General features: G+C 40.7%; 1 protein-coding gene across 2 annotated transcripts; it reads right to left on the bottom strand.

Annotated features, from left to right (window-relative positions):
• Positions 1–4,591: 4,591 nt before the first annotated feature.
• Positions 4,592–13,214, bottom strand: gata2b (GATA binding protein 2b). 2 transcript variants are annotated; one of them, XM_044177007.1, is made up of 6 exons: positions 13,054–13,214; positions 12,381–12,795; positions 11,159–11,746; positions 9,190–9,335; positions 6,275–6,400; positions 4,592–5,596 (listed from the first exon to the last, which is right to left on the bottom strand). In XM_044177007.1, the coding sequence occupies exons 2-6, from the start codon at positions 12,604–12,606 to the stop codon at positions 5,312–5,314; spliced, it is 1,371 nt and encodes a 456-aa protein (XP_044032942.1). In that variant the 5' UTR covers positions 12,607–12,795; positions 13,054–13,214; the 3' UTR covers positions 4,592–5,311. The 2 variants fall into 2 exon arrangements, with proteins under 2 accessions (XP_044032942.1, XP_044032950.1); XM_044177015.1 differs by lacking the exon at positions 13,054–13,214 and adding an exon at positions 12,947–13,044.
• Between the last annotated feature and the right edge of the window lie 2,112 nt (positions 13,215–15,326).

Raw genomic sequence — 15,326 nt, 5'->3', positions numbered from 1 at the left:
GGTGCCCTATTCTTCTGCAATGGTTTAATGGCAACTGACTGGAGAATTAACGCCACCAACTGTTTATCTCCATGTGGCCAGCTCCTAATATTGACATAAGAGTAGTGGATGGAAACATGCATTAATTCCCATTTTCTTTTACTAATTGTGTGGAAATTTGGTAAAGATTTGCGCTAAATTTGGATGCAAACTTGACTTATGGCTGCAGGCTTTTAGCCCCGCCTTTGAGTGTGGTCAGTTGGAACAGGTACAAACTTCGTACAAAATAGCTTGTTTCAAGCAAACCCAGCATTTAGACATATATGGGCCAGCATAGGTGCAACGTACCTGAGATGTTTTGTTCCTCCTTCCCTCTGTCTTGCCCTCCCGGCCTAGATACCCCGCCTCTCAGATTTCCTTAGGGCTGAGCCCTGGGCTTTTTGTCAACTGTGTTATAAGATAGTGGGGCCCAGTGGCCCTAACACACAGGCCATTAGCCTAGCGCCTACAGTATAACTGTGGGGCAGATGTATTCCTCCCTCTCTCTCTCTCCTGGACCCTCCCTCCTTCTTTCATTGGTGCAACCGGCAGAAGAAAAGAGGTGATTGTTTGGAGACAAGAGGGATGAATTTGTCTGCCTCAGACGAGAGAAGAAAAGCAGTTTGAAAGGGACTTGTCAGTGGTTGTGGATCGGGTGGTTGGAGGGTGTCCCACTTTTCTGAGAGAATGCACTGTGTGTCAGCATGTTCTACCTTTTCTTCAGAGCCCAGTCTACAGTCACTGTTTGTGTGTCTGGTGTGCATCCCTGCTCTAGCATCATGGGGATACATGTGCCCAGATTACTCCCTTTTGTCATAATTTATCGTCATTACTGTTTCCTGTAAGTCTTCCTTTTCCTGGTTTGTTTTGTTCTTGTTTGGAGAAAACTTTATCTAACTTTGTAGTGTCTACCTTATGATATCTCCTATTTATGGTGTTCCGTAAGAATCTTGGTACCCTGGTGGAAACTAAAACTCGGCGCCAGTACTGAATGTGTTGATGATACCAACATGTATCCCTGACTGCTTGTGATGAATATTACAGTGTATATACATTATTCAGCAGACTTACTGACAGTTGTGTAGTGTAATTAGCTGCACATAAAAGCAAAGTTTAATATAGAAATGACACAGTTTTACTTGTCACTACATTAGGAAAACATTATTGCAGAATATATTGGGGGACAACAGTCTGATTGGTTGCATCATCACTAAAAAAATGTTGTACTGATACAGTAACTTGTTATTGGGAGCAGGGCTTGAATTAAGCGAGGCCTGGGGGTCCTGGACCACCCAACAATTAAGTGCATGTATCACTCGTGGTCACCCCTATAATTTATGCTGTATTTGATCAGCAACTTATGAATCACAGGGGCTCCTTATAACTTTTACATTTATTCTCAACACAGATTTTAAAAGGTTTAGGGGACAATTTATGTAACCCGGTGTATTTTCAGCCGTCATCTGTGTGACAGGAAAAAATAAATAAATATCACATTTGTTACACATCACGTCCCTCCAAAAACCTCTGTCATGGTTTTAAAATGATGATTAACACATCAGTCTGCATTAAAACTGATTTATTACATTTGCACACTCTTAACAGAGTGAGGCCTTTATTACACAACCATCAAGGAAATAATCAGTTTCAAAACAGAGCGATAGCAACACTTTTACATGTGAATTTGATTTATCAACAAAAAAATCACTGCTGTGATTTACAAGGGTATCCCATTGATCATTGCAATATGAACAACTTTTAGGATGATTTATATCTTGCATGTCTTCAGGGATCTGATTTTCTACTTTAAAGGTTTTCTACAACTGAGACCAGCCAGAGAATCCTAAAATAATGCTACAATATAATTTCTTAATTCGTGTTTAATCCTGTGTTCTCCACTTGCTGTCTTTCACTTCAGTAGAAGCTCTTTGACGTACGCAACCTTAACTTCGGCATGTGAGGATCCAGACGTAATGTGGATGAGTTGTTTTCTCCTGCTTTTGGTAGACCCTAACCCTGCCTTTATCATTATGAGGGCTCTGAACTGGATAAAACTCTGCCTCTTCCCCCTTTCATCCCCTTTATCACCATCTCTCTGCTAACTCACTCCTCTGAAGTCACTTCTGGCCTTGTTTTTGATTCCATTAATTGAGCTTGGTAGAAAAACAAATGGTCCTAGCGAGCTGATTTAGGATGCCCACCCAGTCCCCAAACTCCTCCTCCACAAAGGTCCTTAGAGAGTTTCACCTCGAAAAGACTTACCACTTGGCTGCTTTTTATCTCTTCTTTATGGGGAAAGTTTCATTGTTTCACTCATATTTTCGGTGAGGACGTGACATTTTAAAAGGTTTCTGTGAATAATTCTGAGTGCAGTGTGGGAGGGCCTGGAAGAACGACAGAGTAAGTGCTTCCAGGATGAGAGGTCAGGGAAGTCTTGAGAGGAGGCTGCATGCTGCTGCACTTGGGTTGACCCTTAACTGCGTGTCATCTCAAGGCTCACTGCTGTAGCCTCCAGGCAGAGACAGTCTTCTGCTCTCTGAGCAGCTCAAATCTGCATCACGAGACGAGACACTTTTTTTTGCGTTTTTTGCCTCATTTGCTAAACTCATCGAGTGTATGGTTTCCATTACTGCTCACGATTTCTTAAACAATATCACACTCTTTAAAATGTCTACCATGCATTTTATCTTGGTATTAAAATAAATCAACAGTCACAGGCTCTAAACCTGCTTGAGATAGGTAATATTTCACAGTGAATGTATTTTATTTGTGTCAGAGTTGCAGTTATCCTTGTGTGGTAATACAGTTAAAACATGATATGATTTAAAAGGTTTTGCACTGCACTACCACACAGTCATAATGTTTCTTTAACCCTGAAGCAGATGTGATGTTCACTGTGATTAATTACTTATTTCAAGCTAGTTTGTAGGTTGTCATAACTTAGAGCAATGACTGAAACTGCTTGTAAAACATATGGAACATTGTTAGCAGTGATGAAAAATATACATCATTTAAAATAAAAGTGTTAATGTGTAAAAGGAAATGTCTTATATCACTGTAAGACTAGCGTCATGTAACAGGCTGATAATCAGAAGGCCAATTTCATAAGAGTATTATCCAATGAGCAGGTGCAACTGGTTAAGTAATTGTGAGAACATATGGCTCAACCTGCTCAATTTCTGTCAACAGCATTAATCTCCACTGCTCAGTGAAGTAACCTGTTCATTAGAAAGTGGTGGTTCAAGTCAACAAGCGTTAGAGGGGCCACTTGAATGCATTGATACTGTACTGCTGAGCATTGCTTCAAAGGTTGTCCTGAAAGGAGAGGATAGGGATGGCTAATTATCCAGCCAAGTCCCTCCATGTGCTGGTCAGACAATAAACATGACCTTGTGATAGTTTAATAGATATAAATACCATGGCAGTTTGTGTTAATGGGAAGATATTGTAGTGTTTTCTTTGTCTGATCAAAGTTTGTAGAATCCTTCCAGAAGGGAAATAAGTTCTCTCAGTCATCACTGCTAGGTTTATATGGTTCCTTTATTATCAACAGTATGCAATGGCCACTAGATTTTCAGCTTTTTGTGACAGGTAGGAAATAGTAAGCATGGATTCTCTGACTCTGGCAGGATGGTAGAAGTGTTGATCAAAAGTCATGATATAGAGGCTAATAGAAGGTTGAACTATACATTATATTTCCCCCCTCGTTCGGCTGCAAAGATGTTCCTCTCATGGTGACATTAGCACTGCCTGTGGAGCAGTTTGGTGAAGGTAAAGTGGCTGCTAACCCCAAAAACTATTAAAGGAATAGTCCGACATTTTGAGAAATTCACTTTAATACTTTCTTGCCGAGATTAAGATGAAAATCTTTATACCCCTCTCATGTCTGTATGGTAAATAATAAGATACAGCCAGCAGGCGGTTAGTTTAGCTTAGCTTAGCGTAAATACTGGAAACAGCTAGCCAGGCTCTTTCCAAAGATAACAAAATATGCCTATCAGCACCTCTAAAGCTTGTCTTTTTCATCGATATAAATAACAAACGTGTCGTGGGGTTTATGTGTCGGACTGTGTCTTGTCCTGGCGCAGTAACTTCTGGACTCCAGGAAATTACTGCAAGGAAGTTACAGGTTTTGGCTGTTGGATTTTGTAACCTTCGGACAGAGACAGGCTAGCCCTAGCTCTGTTTCCAGACTGGAAGCGCATTAGCGTCTTTCTGAAAATGTTGAACTATTCCTTTAATCTGTCACTCCAGAGATAAACAGGGATGCATAGACAGCTACAGAGCATTTGATGCACAGAAGACATACTTAAGATAGTTATTATAGAAACAAGTAGGTGTTACTGACATTGTAGCTTTAAATTGTATTAATTAAACGTCTAATAGTGTGTTAATGAGGAGGGACATTTGTATCTGTAAGACCTCCACTCTTGTGTTTCTCAAATTCAACGTGTTATCTTGTCCCAGTATGGCACAGAGGACAGCACAAATAACCACATGAATATCTGTATCTGTTCTTATTATGTATGAAGACTTAAATATTGAACATTGAGTATTGAACAGAAGGAGCAGATGGGATAACAAACTTGATATCTTTATTTCTTAACGAGTATAAATGTTGACCAGCTCAGAGAAAGCGCTTCAGCTAAAAATATATTCATACCTGGGATAACAGTTATATTACGATTCAGGTGATATAGTAAAAGAAAAAAGGCAGTGAAAATAAATTATCTGAATAATAATAATTATAATAACAATAATTATAATAAACAGTGTCAAATTAGGATTCATAAACCTTTTTTGTTTGCTTGTTTCATTTGTGAAAATTCCTTTAAAATTGTCCATAAGCAAAAAACAATCCAGCATATTTTTATTTAATGTTGTGAAGGGGATTGCTTTGTCTGGGCCGTCCCCTTCCGTCTCACACATTTACAATATTCACAGTTACTATGAACCTGTTCGGCACATACTGAACCACACCGCAGTCTGTCAGGCTGTCAGTGGGGATAAAACTATGAGGTGCAATGACATTTTTGTGTTTACATGTGTGTGTTTGTCTTCCTCCATCAAATAGGTACCTATAGATAAGGAGTAAAAAGGTCCTTTCCTCCCATGATACATCTGTTCTCCAACATACCGTTGGCATAATCAATCAAGAGACAATCAAAAAGACACACAAACTGCATGTCTGTAACATTGTACACACTGTCCTCTAGTGAGACCTTCATCCCTGTTCACACAACCATCTCAGGTTCCCCAGCGTTCCTATATGTTAACCCCTGTCCTCACCCTCTCAGCCCATGGCCGTCACCATGTTAGAGTGGTGCGGGTGCCCAAAGGAAGGGTGTATCGGGGTGGGCGTGGGAAGCATGTGTCCAGCGTGGCTAAAAGGTGGCAAGTGGCCCATGGACATGTGGCCGGCCAGAGAGGCGGCGCTGAAGGGAGAGCTCTTGTCGTGCATGCTTTTGGAAAACTCCTCGTAGCTATCGCTGCACCGCTTGCTCTTTTTGGATTTGTTGGACATTTTTCGATTGCGTGTCTGTATTCCCTCCTTTTTCATGGTCATAGGTCGGTTCACCTGTGTAGAGAGCAAGAAGTGAGGAGGTAAGTGATCTGTGATCTCTAAAGTTTGGAGGAAAAGTTCAAACCTGTTCAAATTATTCATTTTATGAAACATTCATAAATTTAAACATGGGCATTCTTTTGTTGAGTTTGGTAAGTCCTTAAAGGATAAGGCTGGCAATATTCTATATTTTTGTTATTATGAAGATACCAAAACCAACTATGCATCAGTCCATCACTCAGTACTTTCCTACTTCTCCATCCTGCCTGTGGCACTCCACTAACTCCACTTGTTAGTGGGATCAATCCATTATTGCTTTTCAAAAATGCAGAATATCATCAGATTCATCCTTTAAAAATATACATCCCTAGTACCTGTTATCTATTTTTATGCCTCCAGTCTTAATGCTATTCATATGGAGACTGCCTTATGGCAGTCCCACTCAACAACAGTCCCACCATTGTGACTCTCAAGGGGATTACGCCTACCATGGAAACAATAAAGCACAAAGAAAGAAAACACCAACGAGTCCAACAGTGTCTGAGAGTAAAGCAGCCCTCTCTCTCTTGCTTTCTCTCTTTCTGCCTCTCTTATCCTTCAACAATCAGTGTAACCTGCCTGCCTACTTCCCGTCTACTTGACCCTGCCGGCTTTGTACGGGCCCAACTTGGCGATCAGCAGTCAAAGACTTACGTTATGCAGTTTATAATAGAGGCCGCAGGCATTGCACACTGGGTCTCCATTTGCATTGCGCCTCCAGAGCGTGGTGGTGGTCGTCTGACAGTTAGCACAACAGGTGCCTGCTCGTCTGGCAGCAGACTGTAGAAAAATATAGATTGAGTTTTGATTAGCACAAGCAGACACAGCACGGGTCAGTTTAAGAATAAAAAGGATATATTTCAGAATGTTTGACTTTACATTCTATAGAACAGAATATAGAATATTTTCTCCATTAATAATCGTTTGGCTTATGAAACCTCAGAAAATTGCAAAAAATGCCCATCACAAGTTCCCAGTGGCCATGATGACATTTTCAAATGTCTTGTTTTGTCGGACCAACAGTCCAAAACCAGAAGATATTCAGTTTACTATCATAGAATAGTAAGAAAACCCTCAAATATTTACATTTTAGAGGCTGGAACCAGTAAATCTTTGTAATTTTTGCTTAAAACATGACTTTTCATTGATTATCACAATTGTTGCCAATTAATTTTCTGTCAAATGACAAATCGATTAATCAACTAATCGTTGCAGCTCTGGGTGACACATTTGAAGACATTCAATTCCTGGGAATTACCTCCTCAGTGTTTTGACGTCAGATTTCAAATGAAAATATATAAACAAGATGTCACATGGTAATTTGATACAGAATATTTGTTATTCCACATGCTCAATGCACAAAGGTCTGTGCTTAACAAGTTTAAAATGATGAGTGAGGAGCCCTGACAGCCCCAGTCTCATGTCAGTCCTGATGGATTCTTCACACCTGACTAGTTCATGCGTTTAACTGATGTAAGGTCTATTTCCACTGCAGGGAATTCATACATTCATCTGCACCCTCAGTCCAAATGTTCTAATAAATGTATGATCTAACAAAACATGAAATAACTGAGTTATTTTCTATAAGAATGTAATTTTTTTTCTCCATTAATTATCAAGACAACAGTGCTCATGGTTGCCCTGTGAGGTCATGGGCTACATCAGGTTCCGTAACTTTTCCAACCCTTGAGAGCTTGACCACTATGAAATGAGGTCTGAGCCTGTAGTTAGGAGGCCGCGGGAGGAAACAGGCGCTGGTCCCGCTGCTTTATCTGGACCGGTCAGATATCCGGATAGGAAACAACTGGAAGGCTGCTGCTGCCACTGAACACAAGACGCTCGGGAGCACAGCGAGCTCCGGCCGAGCCACACGGAAACCAGGCCTGATATATGGCTGTATGTGCTATTATAGCGAAAAGACGCTGAAATAAATGCTCGTATATTTTGTTTGAAGCAGACAGCTGTTTGCATACGTGGTCTGCAGGTTAGTATCGGATAGATTTAGACCTAAGTGTCTTGGCGACGGAGACTCGTATTAACCCGCATGCGCCAACACACAGACTCTCTGATCAGATGAATAAAACATGTTTTTTTTCCCTCTGCAACTATTCTTTGAGGTTGACTCAATATTATAATCACAATATTCACAAAATAATGTATTTTGTCTATTAGTCTTAATACTTTGCCTTTCCTCGATTGGCCTTTCTTCCTTCAGTGAGTGTGAAGTTGCGCACTTTTGTCTAATTAGATTAAATAAAAATTACAAAAACGCAGATTTCACTAGAACAAATACTGCTTTTAGGAAGGTTGTCTCGCTTTTGCATGACGTCCTGACGCATTCGTCACTTCAAATTAAAACAATTTAAAACCATTTCCATAATTCTTGGTTTAAACGTCTGATGGCCCCCTGCATGCCCCCAGTACACTGTTAATTAGGCTGCTGCTGATTTAATGAGCAGTGTCTGTTGACTCTGCAAATACTGTCTTCATTTCATAGCTGCTTCTTGGTGCACAGGCTTACATGAATACATTGAGCCTGTAAATATATTGCTTTACTTTTTTTTAATTATGAGAATGATCAATTAGTAGGAATAATTATTTTATGTCAATTATTATTAAGGTAGCCAAAGTCCAGAAAATGTCAAAATTATCATGCAATTAAATATTTTAAAGAGTTTATAGCATGCTTGATGCTTGGCTTTCAAGTACCTCATTCTAATTAGATTTCACCCTTTAAAATGGCGACTCTCCTAACTTGATATTGGCATTTCTGAACAAATGGCTTATGTGTATTAATGTTCTTAGTAGGATGAGTGTGACTGAAGTTGGGGCTGACTGGGCAACACTGATGTTTGAAGTGGGTCATGATGGGAAATATCTGACTTTAACCAAAAGAAAGCTGCTTTATTCCTTTACACTGAGACACACTGTCCTTTGAAAACCAACTATCTCCAAAATGTCAACATCTCGTGAGCTATGAAAACAGCCCTGTTTCCAGCTTTGTGACAATGCATTTTCACATAATCCAATGTCTTTTTAACAGCTCATTATATGTTGAGAAGAAGGAGAATTTTTTCAACCCCAAAATTAACACTTAATCCTTTAGTTTATTTGAAAAATTCAGTTTAGCTCATTTGGAGACATGTGGTTTTCTCTGGACAGTGACACTCTGCCTTACTTAAACTCCTTGCCCTACAAATTAAAAGAAAAACTAACCCAGCAGCATTATGAGCCATAAACTATCCGCAAGGCCCCGTGTTGTTTTGAGGGATGGCTTTCTGGCCCTGCTATCAGTGACAGTATCAGAAGTAGCAATAATAATGATAACATGAACAACACAGATAGTCCCTCTCTGCTAACAGCCTGTGCTGAAGGAGCAAGAGGTGAGCCAGAAACACAATTCCTGGAAACTGATTGGGAAAATATAACTTTCCTGGGATTGTACCTCCTCCCCCTTCTCCCTCCACCTTACACTTATTTTATTTACTGCCACCGCACACACACACACGCACACACACACACACACACTCGTTCACCACCCCCCTCTCTTATACACTGATGGCACTCACCAGCCTGCGTTTGGGTTTGATGAGCGGTCTGTTCTGGCCGTTCATCTTGTGGTACAGCCCGCAGGCGTTGCACAGGTAGTGTCCGGTGCTGTCACGTCTCCACAGAGGTGTAGAGGTGGCTCCACAGTTTACACACTCGCGGCCCTCTGATGAAGAACACACAGTGACATTTGTGAAATCAAAGGTCGTAGCTGGAATACAGATTCCTGCTACTTTTTGATGCAGCTTTCAAGCACTTTTGTTAAATATGATGGTGTGTGTATGATCACCAAACTGCACCAAGATATATATTTATAACAGGAATTCATTTTTACATAAACTGGTACTTTTCTGAATCCATGTGTGCATGCACGTGCATTTGTGTGGACACCTCAGATTTTTTTCAATCGAGCTACAATGCATTTTCACAATCAACACTTGTAATGATAGATTAAAGTACATTTGTCAGTGTCTGCATGCGGTATACTGGAATATAAAGTGACTTTTTTACAGTTGTGCATTAGCAGAAGCACAAAAATAGCTACAAGTTGAAGAAGAGTTTGCTGTACAATCAGTAAATATAATTCCCTCTGTACTGTCAGCCTCTGAAACATTTCTGAAACATCATTTCAACGCAAATTCTTCAGTGTCCAGTAAAACAGCCTGATGGTGAATGATATATATTTTATTTTTATAAAAGCTGAGCCATTTAATCCCACTTTACAAAATAAATTAGTTGAATGTCCTTTACCCTTCCAAGCTCATGAGGCAAACAACAACCATTAAAGACAATAATTATAGTAAAGTCATAAATATATATTTTGCAGCGAGTTAAGATGTCAGCTCTTATTTAGTTAAATCAAGTTATTTAAAGTGAGTTTAGGTTTCCCTGCACTATATCCCTGTTAATGAACTGGTTAACCACAATCAGGCTTAAGCTGGGAGTCTCCTGCTCTGTAATCAAATAACAGTCAGGACAATGTATTAATGTCTAATGTAACAGAGAAGCGACTAATAGCCTAAATACTGAGGTATTGGCTCTGTGCGTCTGCGGATCTTCCTTTCACACCTCTGGGTTGGATCCAGTTCACTGTGCTGCTGCTGCCAGCTCAGACGTAATTACAGAGTCACAGTTAACAAAAGAGGATTATCAAAGTCGCTCTGTGTTGGAGGACTGTCGAGTGTAGGCTTAGGCCTCTGAAAGCATTTGTTGAAAAAATAGTATTATCGTTATTATTTATTATTATTTGAATACAATTTCTAATAAAATTATAAAGACGCTTGATGATGCTCAAATCCCAGCCTGCACATTACAGCAGGCGTTTAAACTCATACAGAATAAATCAAAAGAAATTAATGTGGTTACATTTGGAATATATTTAATGGCTTTTACAGGCTGTATTAATTTTAAACAGTAAATGGGTTAATATTATAGGAGAGTTTCTGACAGGCTGCATTTGTCCAAAAAAACCTTTTCTGTTTAAGTTTTTTGTGATTACTGGTAGGCTAAATGTTGTTCCTTTAAATAATAAAAACATTATTTTCTTTGATCATTTTATTGGCAAATTAAGAGTTGTGTGCTAATAATCTTATATGTTTGCTTTATGTAGGGTAAACATAATTAACAATTTTAATTACTGTATGTTTGTGTGTGTACATTATGTAATAAGTGAAATAATCCTCTTATTGGAATATTAACAGAGCAGCATATGAATTATAAATGTGGAAATCGATACAAAGCTGCAATAGAAAAGGTCAATAAACTCATCTTTGTACCACAGATACGCAAATATTAGAGTGCCACGAGACATTTTAAAATAGCCCGAGAGTGACTACCTTTAGTTTTAGTTGAATTTATTTACCACTGACACACTATAGATCAAAACAGCAGACCTATGATAAGGTCGTTATAACCTCACAGTAAGTCCAAATACTGTCACATTTATTTTATTTTATTTTTGGGTCTCTGGTGTGTTTCCAGTGGACTCACCGGTACAGGACCGTGTCTTGCCTTTGTTCTTGGGGGTGAAGCAGGAGGATGCTCCCAGCAGGCTGCCTGGGTGAAACAGACTGCTGCCGTACTCATGTGCCGCTGGGAGAGAGTAGGTAGGGTATGTCGGTATGGGATGGTGGGTGGAGGGGGTCTGAGCGCTCATGGAGGCCAGGCTGCTCCTCAGCGGACTGGAGCCCTCCATCTTCATCCCCTCCGCTAACGACACTTGGTATTTGATAGATTCCTTCTCGTCCATCCTGGTGGCGGAGGGAGACGCGGCCCCCGGGTCCGGCGATACGTCCTTTGGTGGTGTAGGGGGGAAAGTGTACAGATGGGGGCTGGAGTGGGACGGCGGCGTTAACGAGGACGCGGAGACCGTGTTTGAGTTGCTGCTGCACGGGTAGACGGCAGAGAGGCCGCCGGGGGACGCGGAGCCTGGGTGGTGCAGGCTGGGCTTGCTGAAGGGGCTGACGGCCCAGGCGTTGTGGTGGTGAGCCGACAGGGCTGCTTTCCCTCCGTCCAGCCATGAAATCCCCGGACTGTGGATGAGATGAGGCCGGCAGACCTGAGTCCCCGTCAGACGAGCTGTGAAATAACACAAAAAAGCAGACTATTCATGACAGAGATGATGACAGGCTGATTCAGCCGTTAGCAGAACAAGTTTGGATGCAAACAATAACCGAGACTTGTTGCTGCACTGGACACACTGGCCTGAATTAAACGTGTCAACAACGTAGGCCTAGCCTAAATCCTAAAACTAGACAAACGTAACCAACTTTTCCTGAACTAAAATACGCATTTAAAAAGCAACCAGTTCCTGATTATCTCACTAGCCTATTTTAATCTTAATATATGTTTTACTTGCATGGGTGAATGTCTTGTATAAAATTCAAATGTAAAAAAAAAAATAGTACAAATGTGACAGCTAACAAACCAGTTTATCAGACTCATAAGTCAGCAATGTATTTATGCATGAGGCCAAAACATAATTCACATTTTAATTAACGTTTCGTTTCAAACAGCAGAAAACTGCACGTTTGATGTTTAGTACTCTGATTGTGTTAAAAGAGATGGGGGTGGGGGAATGACCTGAATATTATAAGAAAATCAACAACTAAAAGGCAGTTGTTTTCAGAAAAAAATTCTATAAAGCCAACTATGAGTTTCTGTCTTGTATGTGTTTGTTAAAGTTGCACCGCTGTTAGTGGCTCCATCTTACCGTGCGCTTGGCTGTAGGACACTCTGGCCCTCGCAGTGTTATGGTAGTACGGGTTTCCTTGTGAGTCCAGGTGATTAAAGAAAACATCCACCTCATCCGGAGGCAGGAGCTGCGCCGTGGGCTCCATGTAGTTGTGCCCCAGACCGGGGTGGTGAGAGTCCGGGTGTTGTCCGTTCAGCACGGCATGGTGATGCATCCAGCGGGGCTGATCAGCCGCCACATCCATCTCTGTGGCTCTCTGTAGCGCGCTTTAAAGAGCCAAGGAATATCCAGGGAGCGGACACTGGGTGAGTCTAAAATATGTGTCCTTTACGAGATCTTCACTGCGTCCATTTACAGTAGTGGACTAATGCTTTGTTTTTGTTCCTCTGACTTAAATTCCTCTCTTCTCCTGGAGATCGAGTCCACTGGAAACCTGCAACAAGCAAAAAACATCAGATATTAATATTTTAATGGCAGGGCTGTTGTGCAGCCTTGTCCCTGTTTGTAAGCATCAGTTCTCTAAACGCAGAGCTCCTGTGGTGCATGTAGTGATGCAACTTTTAAAAAAAAGCATCTCCACCCACCATATTTACTACCACATCACTCTCCTTACTAGCCCGATACGCCTCTTCACTAATAACACTCAATAAGGTGCGTTACTGAACGTGACAGTAACATAAACATGTCGTACCTTTGCCAATGTTATTTTATCCACAGCGTCCAGTCAGCTCACGCCTCTTTGGAAAACTGTCCCTTTTTGCTGCTGCAGGTCCTCTCCAGTTTTCGGCTGGTGTTTGTGAGAGTAAACTCCGTCCACTGGGACTTAAAGCAACACGTAACTGTGGCTGACAGCGCAGGGCCAGGCTTGTCAAGCTCATGGGAGGAGTCTCCATTAAAGCTTTGACTCAGCCAATTGCACAGCAGCTCTACAAAACCTCAGAGGCGGCTCCGCACCAGAAAATCACTTAGATACTCCTTATTGAGAGGACTTGGGGCCAGGCCTATATTATGACTTTGTTGTACTTTATGGAATTTAATGTTTCATCTCCAGTGTAATATTCCCCGAAACACAGCATAGATTTAAAATGATTAGGCTGTATACAAACATATGTATAGCTTTCCCCCCTAAGCCTACAGCCTATTAGTCTGTGTTGTACTATTTTTCACACAGCATGACAACCACAGACAGACGATGAATAATAATTATATCTGGTAACATTGGTGTGTCAGTAACAATTGTATTTAAAATCCAGTAGAAGAAGTGGAGCTAGAACTACATGTCAGTGTCTTTTAGTCTTACTGCATCTTTTTGGTATTTATTTAGGCTGTATATGGAGACATAAACAGCACAGTCACACTCACTGCCTCTAACACTTAATCTCGTGCTGATAGGAAACTTTTGTCAGTGAAATTAATGTGAAACTGATGTGTCTTTAAGATGTGCAGCGGAGGTTTAATCTGCACACAAGTCCTTTAAGCTTAAGAAACCGGTTTGAAGAACTATTAGGATCAGATAAATTCACCACTGATGATATGATTTGTGTGGAGTTAATTATTCACAAACGTATTTTGTATTTAAATTAAGAAACAAGATTGGGTGTCGTTTTAGTAGGTAGCTTTTTAGTGTGAGTAATTACTAATTTTTGGTCTGTTATTGGTCATTTAGTGGCTAAAAGTTCAAGCTGCATTTTTAGAGCCGTCTCTCTCTCTCTCTCTCTCTCTCTCTCTCTGCCCCCTCGCGCATGATTGACAGACAATAATTGGAGAGGGAGCGCGTGCAGCCCCGGCCGGCCGACACTGCCGCCTGCTTGACGCCGTTTCCTGACGTCAGTGCATCTTAGTGAGAGAAAAAAAAAACAGAATCAGGACATGAACTTCTTCTAACGGGGGGCTGGGGTTGCCCGGAGTCTGCTGCAGTCCCAGCGGATGAACTCGAGGAAGAACACTGCAACTGATATTTACACTGTAGCAGCATTAATAATACATCGAGTATCCTCCTGATCCTGCTGTGATTTCGAAGAACAGGCCAACAAGCACTGCATGGCAAACTATCGCCAAGGTGGAGAGATTAGATTAGATTAGATTAGATTAGAAAACGCAAATGTCCTCAATGAGGAAATTCTTTTTGCAGAAACACACCCTCCAGCAGGAATTTCGGTTGCATTGCTGTGAACTATCAAGAAAAAGTGTTTTTAGTTGTTTTAGTCACAGAAGTGTGAGTGTGGTAGGCTAAATTTGGAAATCCAACAGGTCCAGAAATGCGATGAAGTTTGGATTGATTTAGTTCGGTTCTCCATTTTGGCAAAATCACTCGCACGGCCAAAACTTTTCAGAATATTGATTACCAATATTAATACTACCACCCTAATAAAAGTTATGATGGTCAACAATGAAGCACAGTTTGCGAAATACAAAAACACACGAAGCATCCAGGAGGCCACTGACTTTGCTGCACACACACGTTGGTTAATCTGACTGGAAGTCCTCATTTATTCTCTTTACTTACACCTTGCAGCTACACTTGCCAGATTTGTGTAAATCAGCGCACATCGAGTTATTCTGTTGTGATGGAAGTGTTTCTTAGAAACAAAAACCATCACGCAGGAACGCGACAGGATTATAAGATGATAAAAACCTACATAAACAAACCAAATGTGCAGCTGATATTATTTGTTTTGCACGTTGATATCCGCCCTTGTTTGCGCAAATGAAAGTTAGTGCAAATGAAATCTATCTATCTATCTATCTATCTATCTATCTATCTATCTATCTATCTATCTATCTATCTATCTATCTATCTATCTATCTATCTATCTATCTATCTATCTATCTATCTATCTATCTATCTCCAATCTTTTCCTCCAATCTGTTTGGGTTTTTTAACATTTAGTAAAATAATTATTTCATCAACATAATATAGTAAGCCTACTTGAAGTCCATGATGAACAGCACCTTTAGATGAAT

Source organism: Siniperca chuatsi, linkage group LG2 (assembly GCF_020085105.1).
Source record: "Siniperca chuatsi isolate FFG_IHB_CAS linkage group LG2, ASM2008510v1, whole genome shotgun sequence".
Classification (NCBI taxonomy): Eukaryota; Metazoa; Chordata; class Actinopteri; order Centrarchiformes; family Sinipercidae; genus Siniperca; species Siniperca chuatsi.
This window is presented reverse-complemented; position numbering and strand designations above follow the sequence as displayed.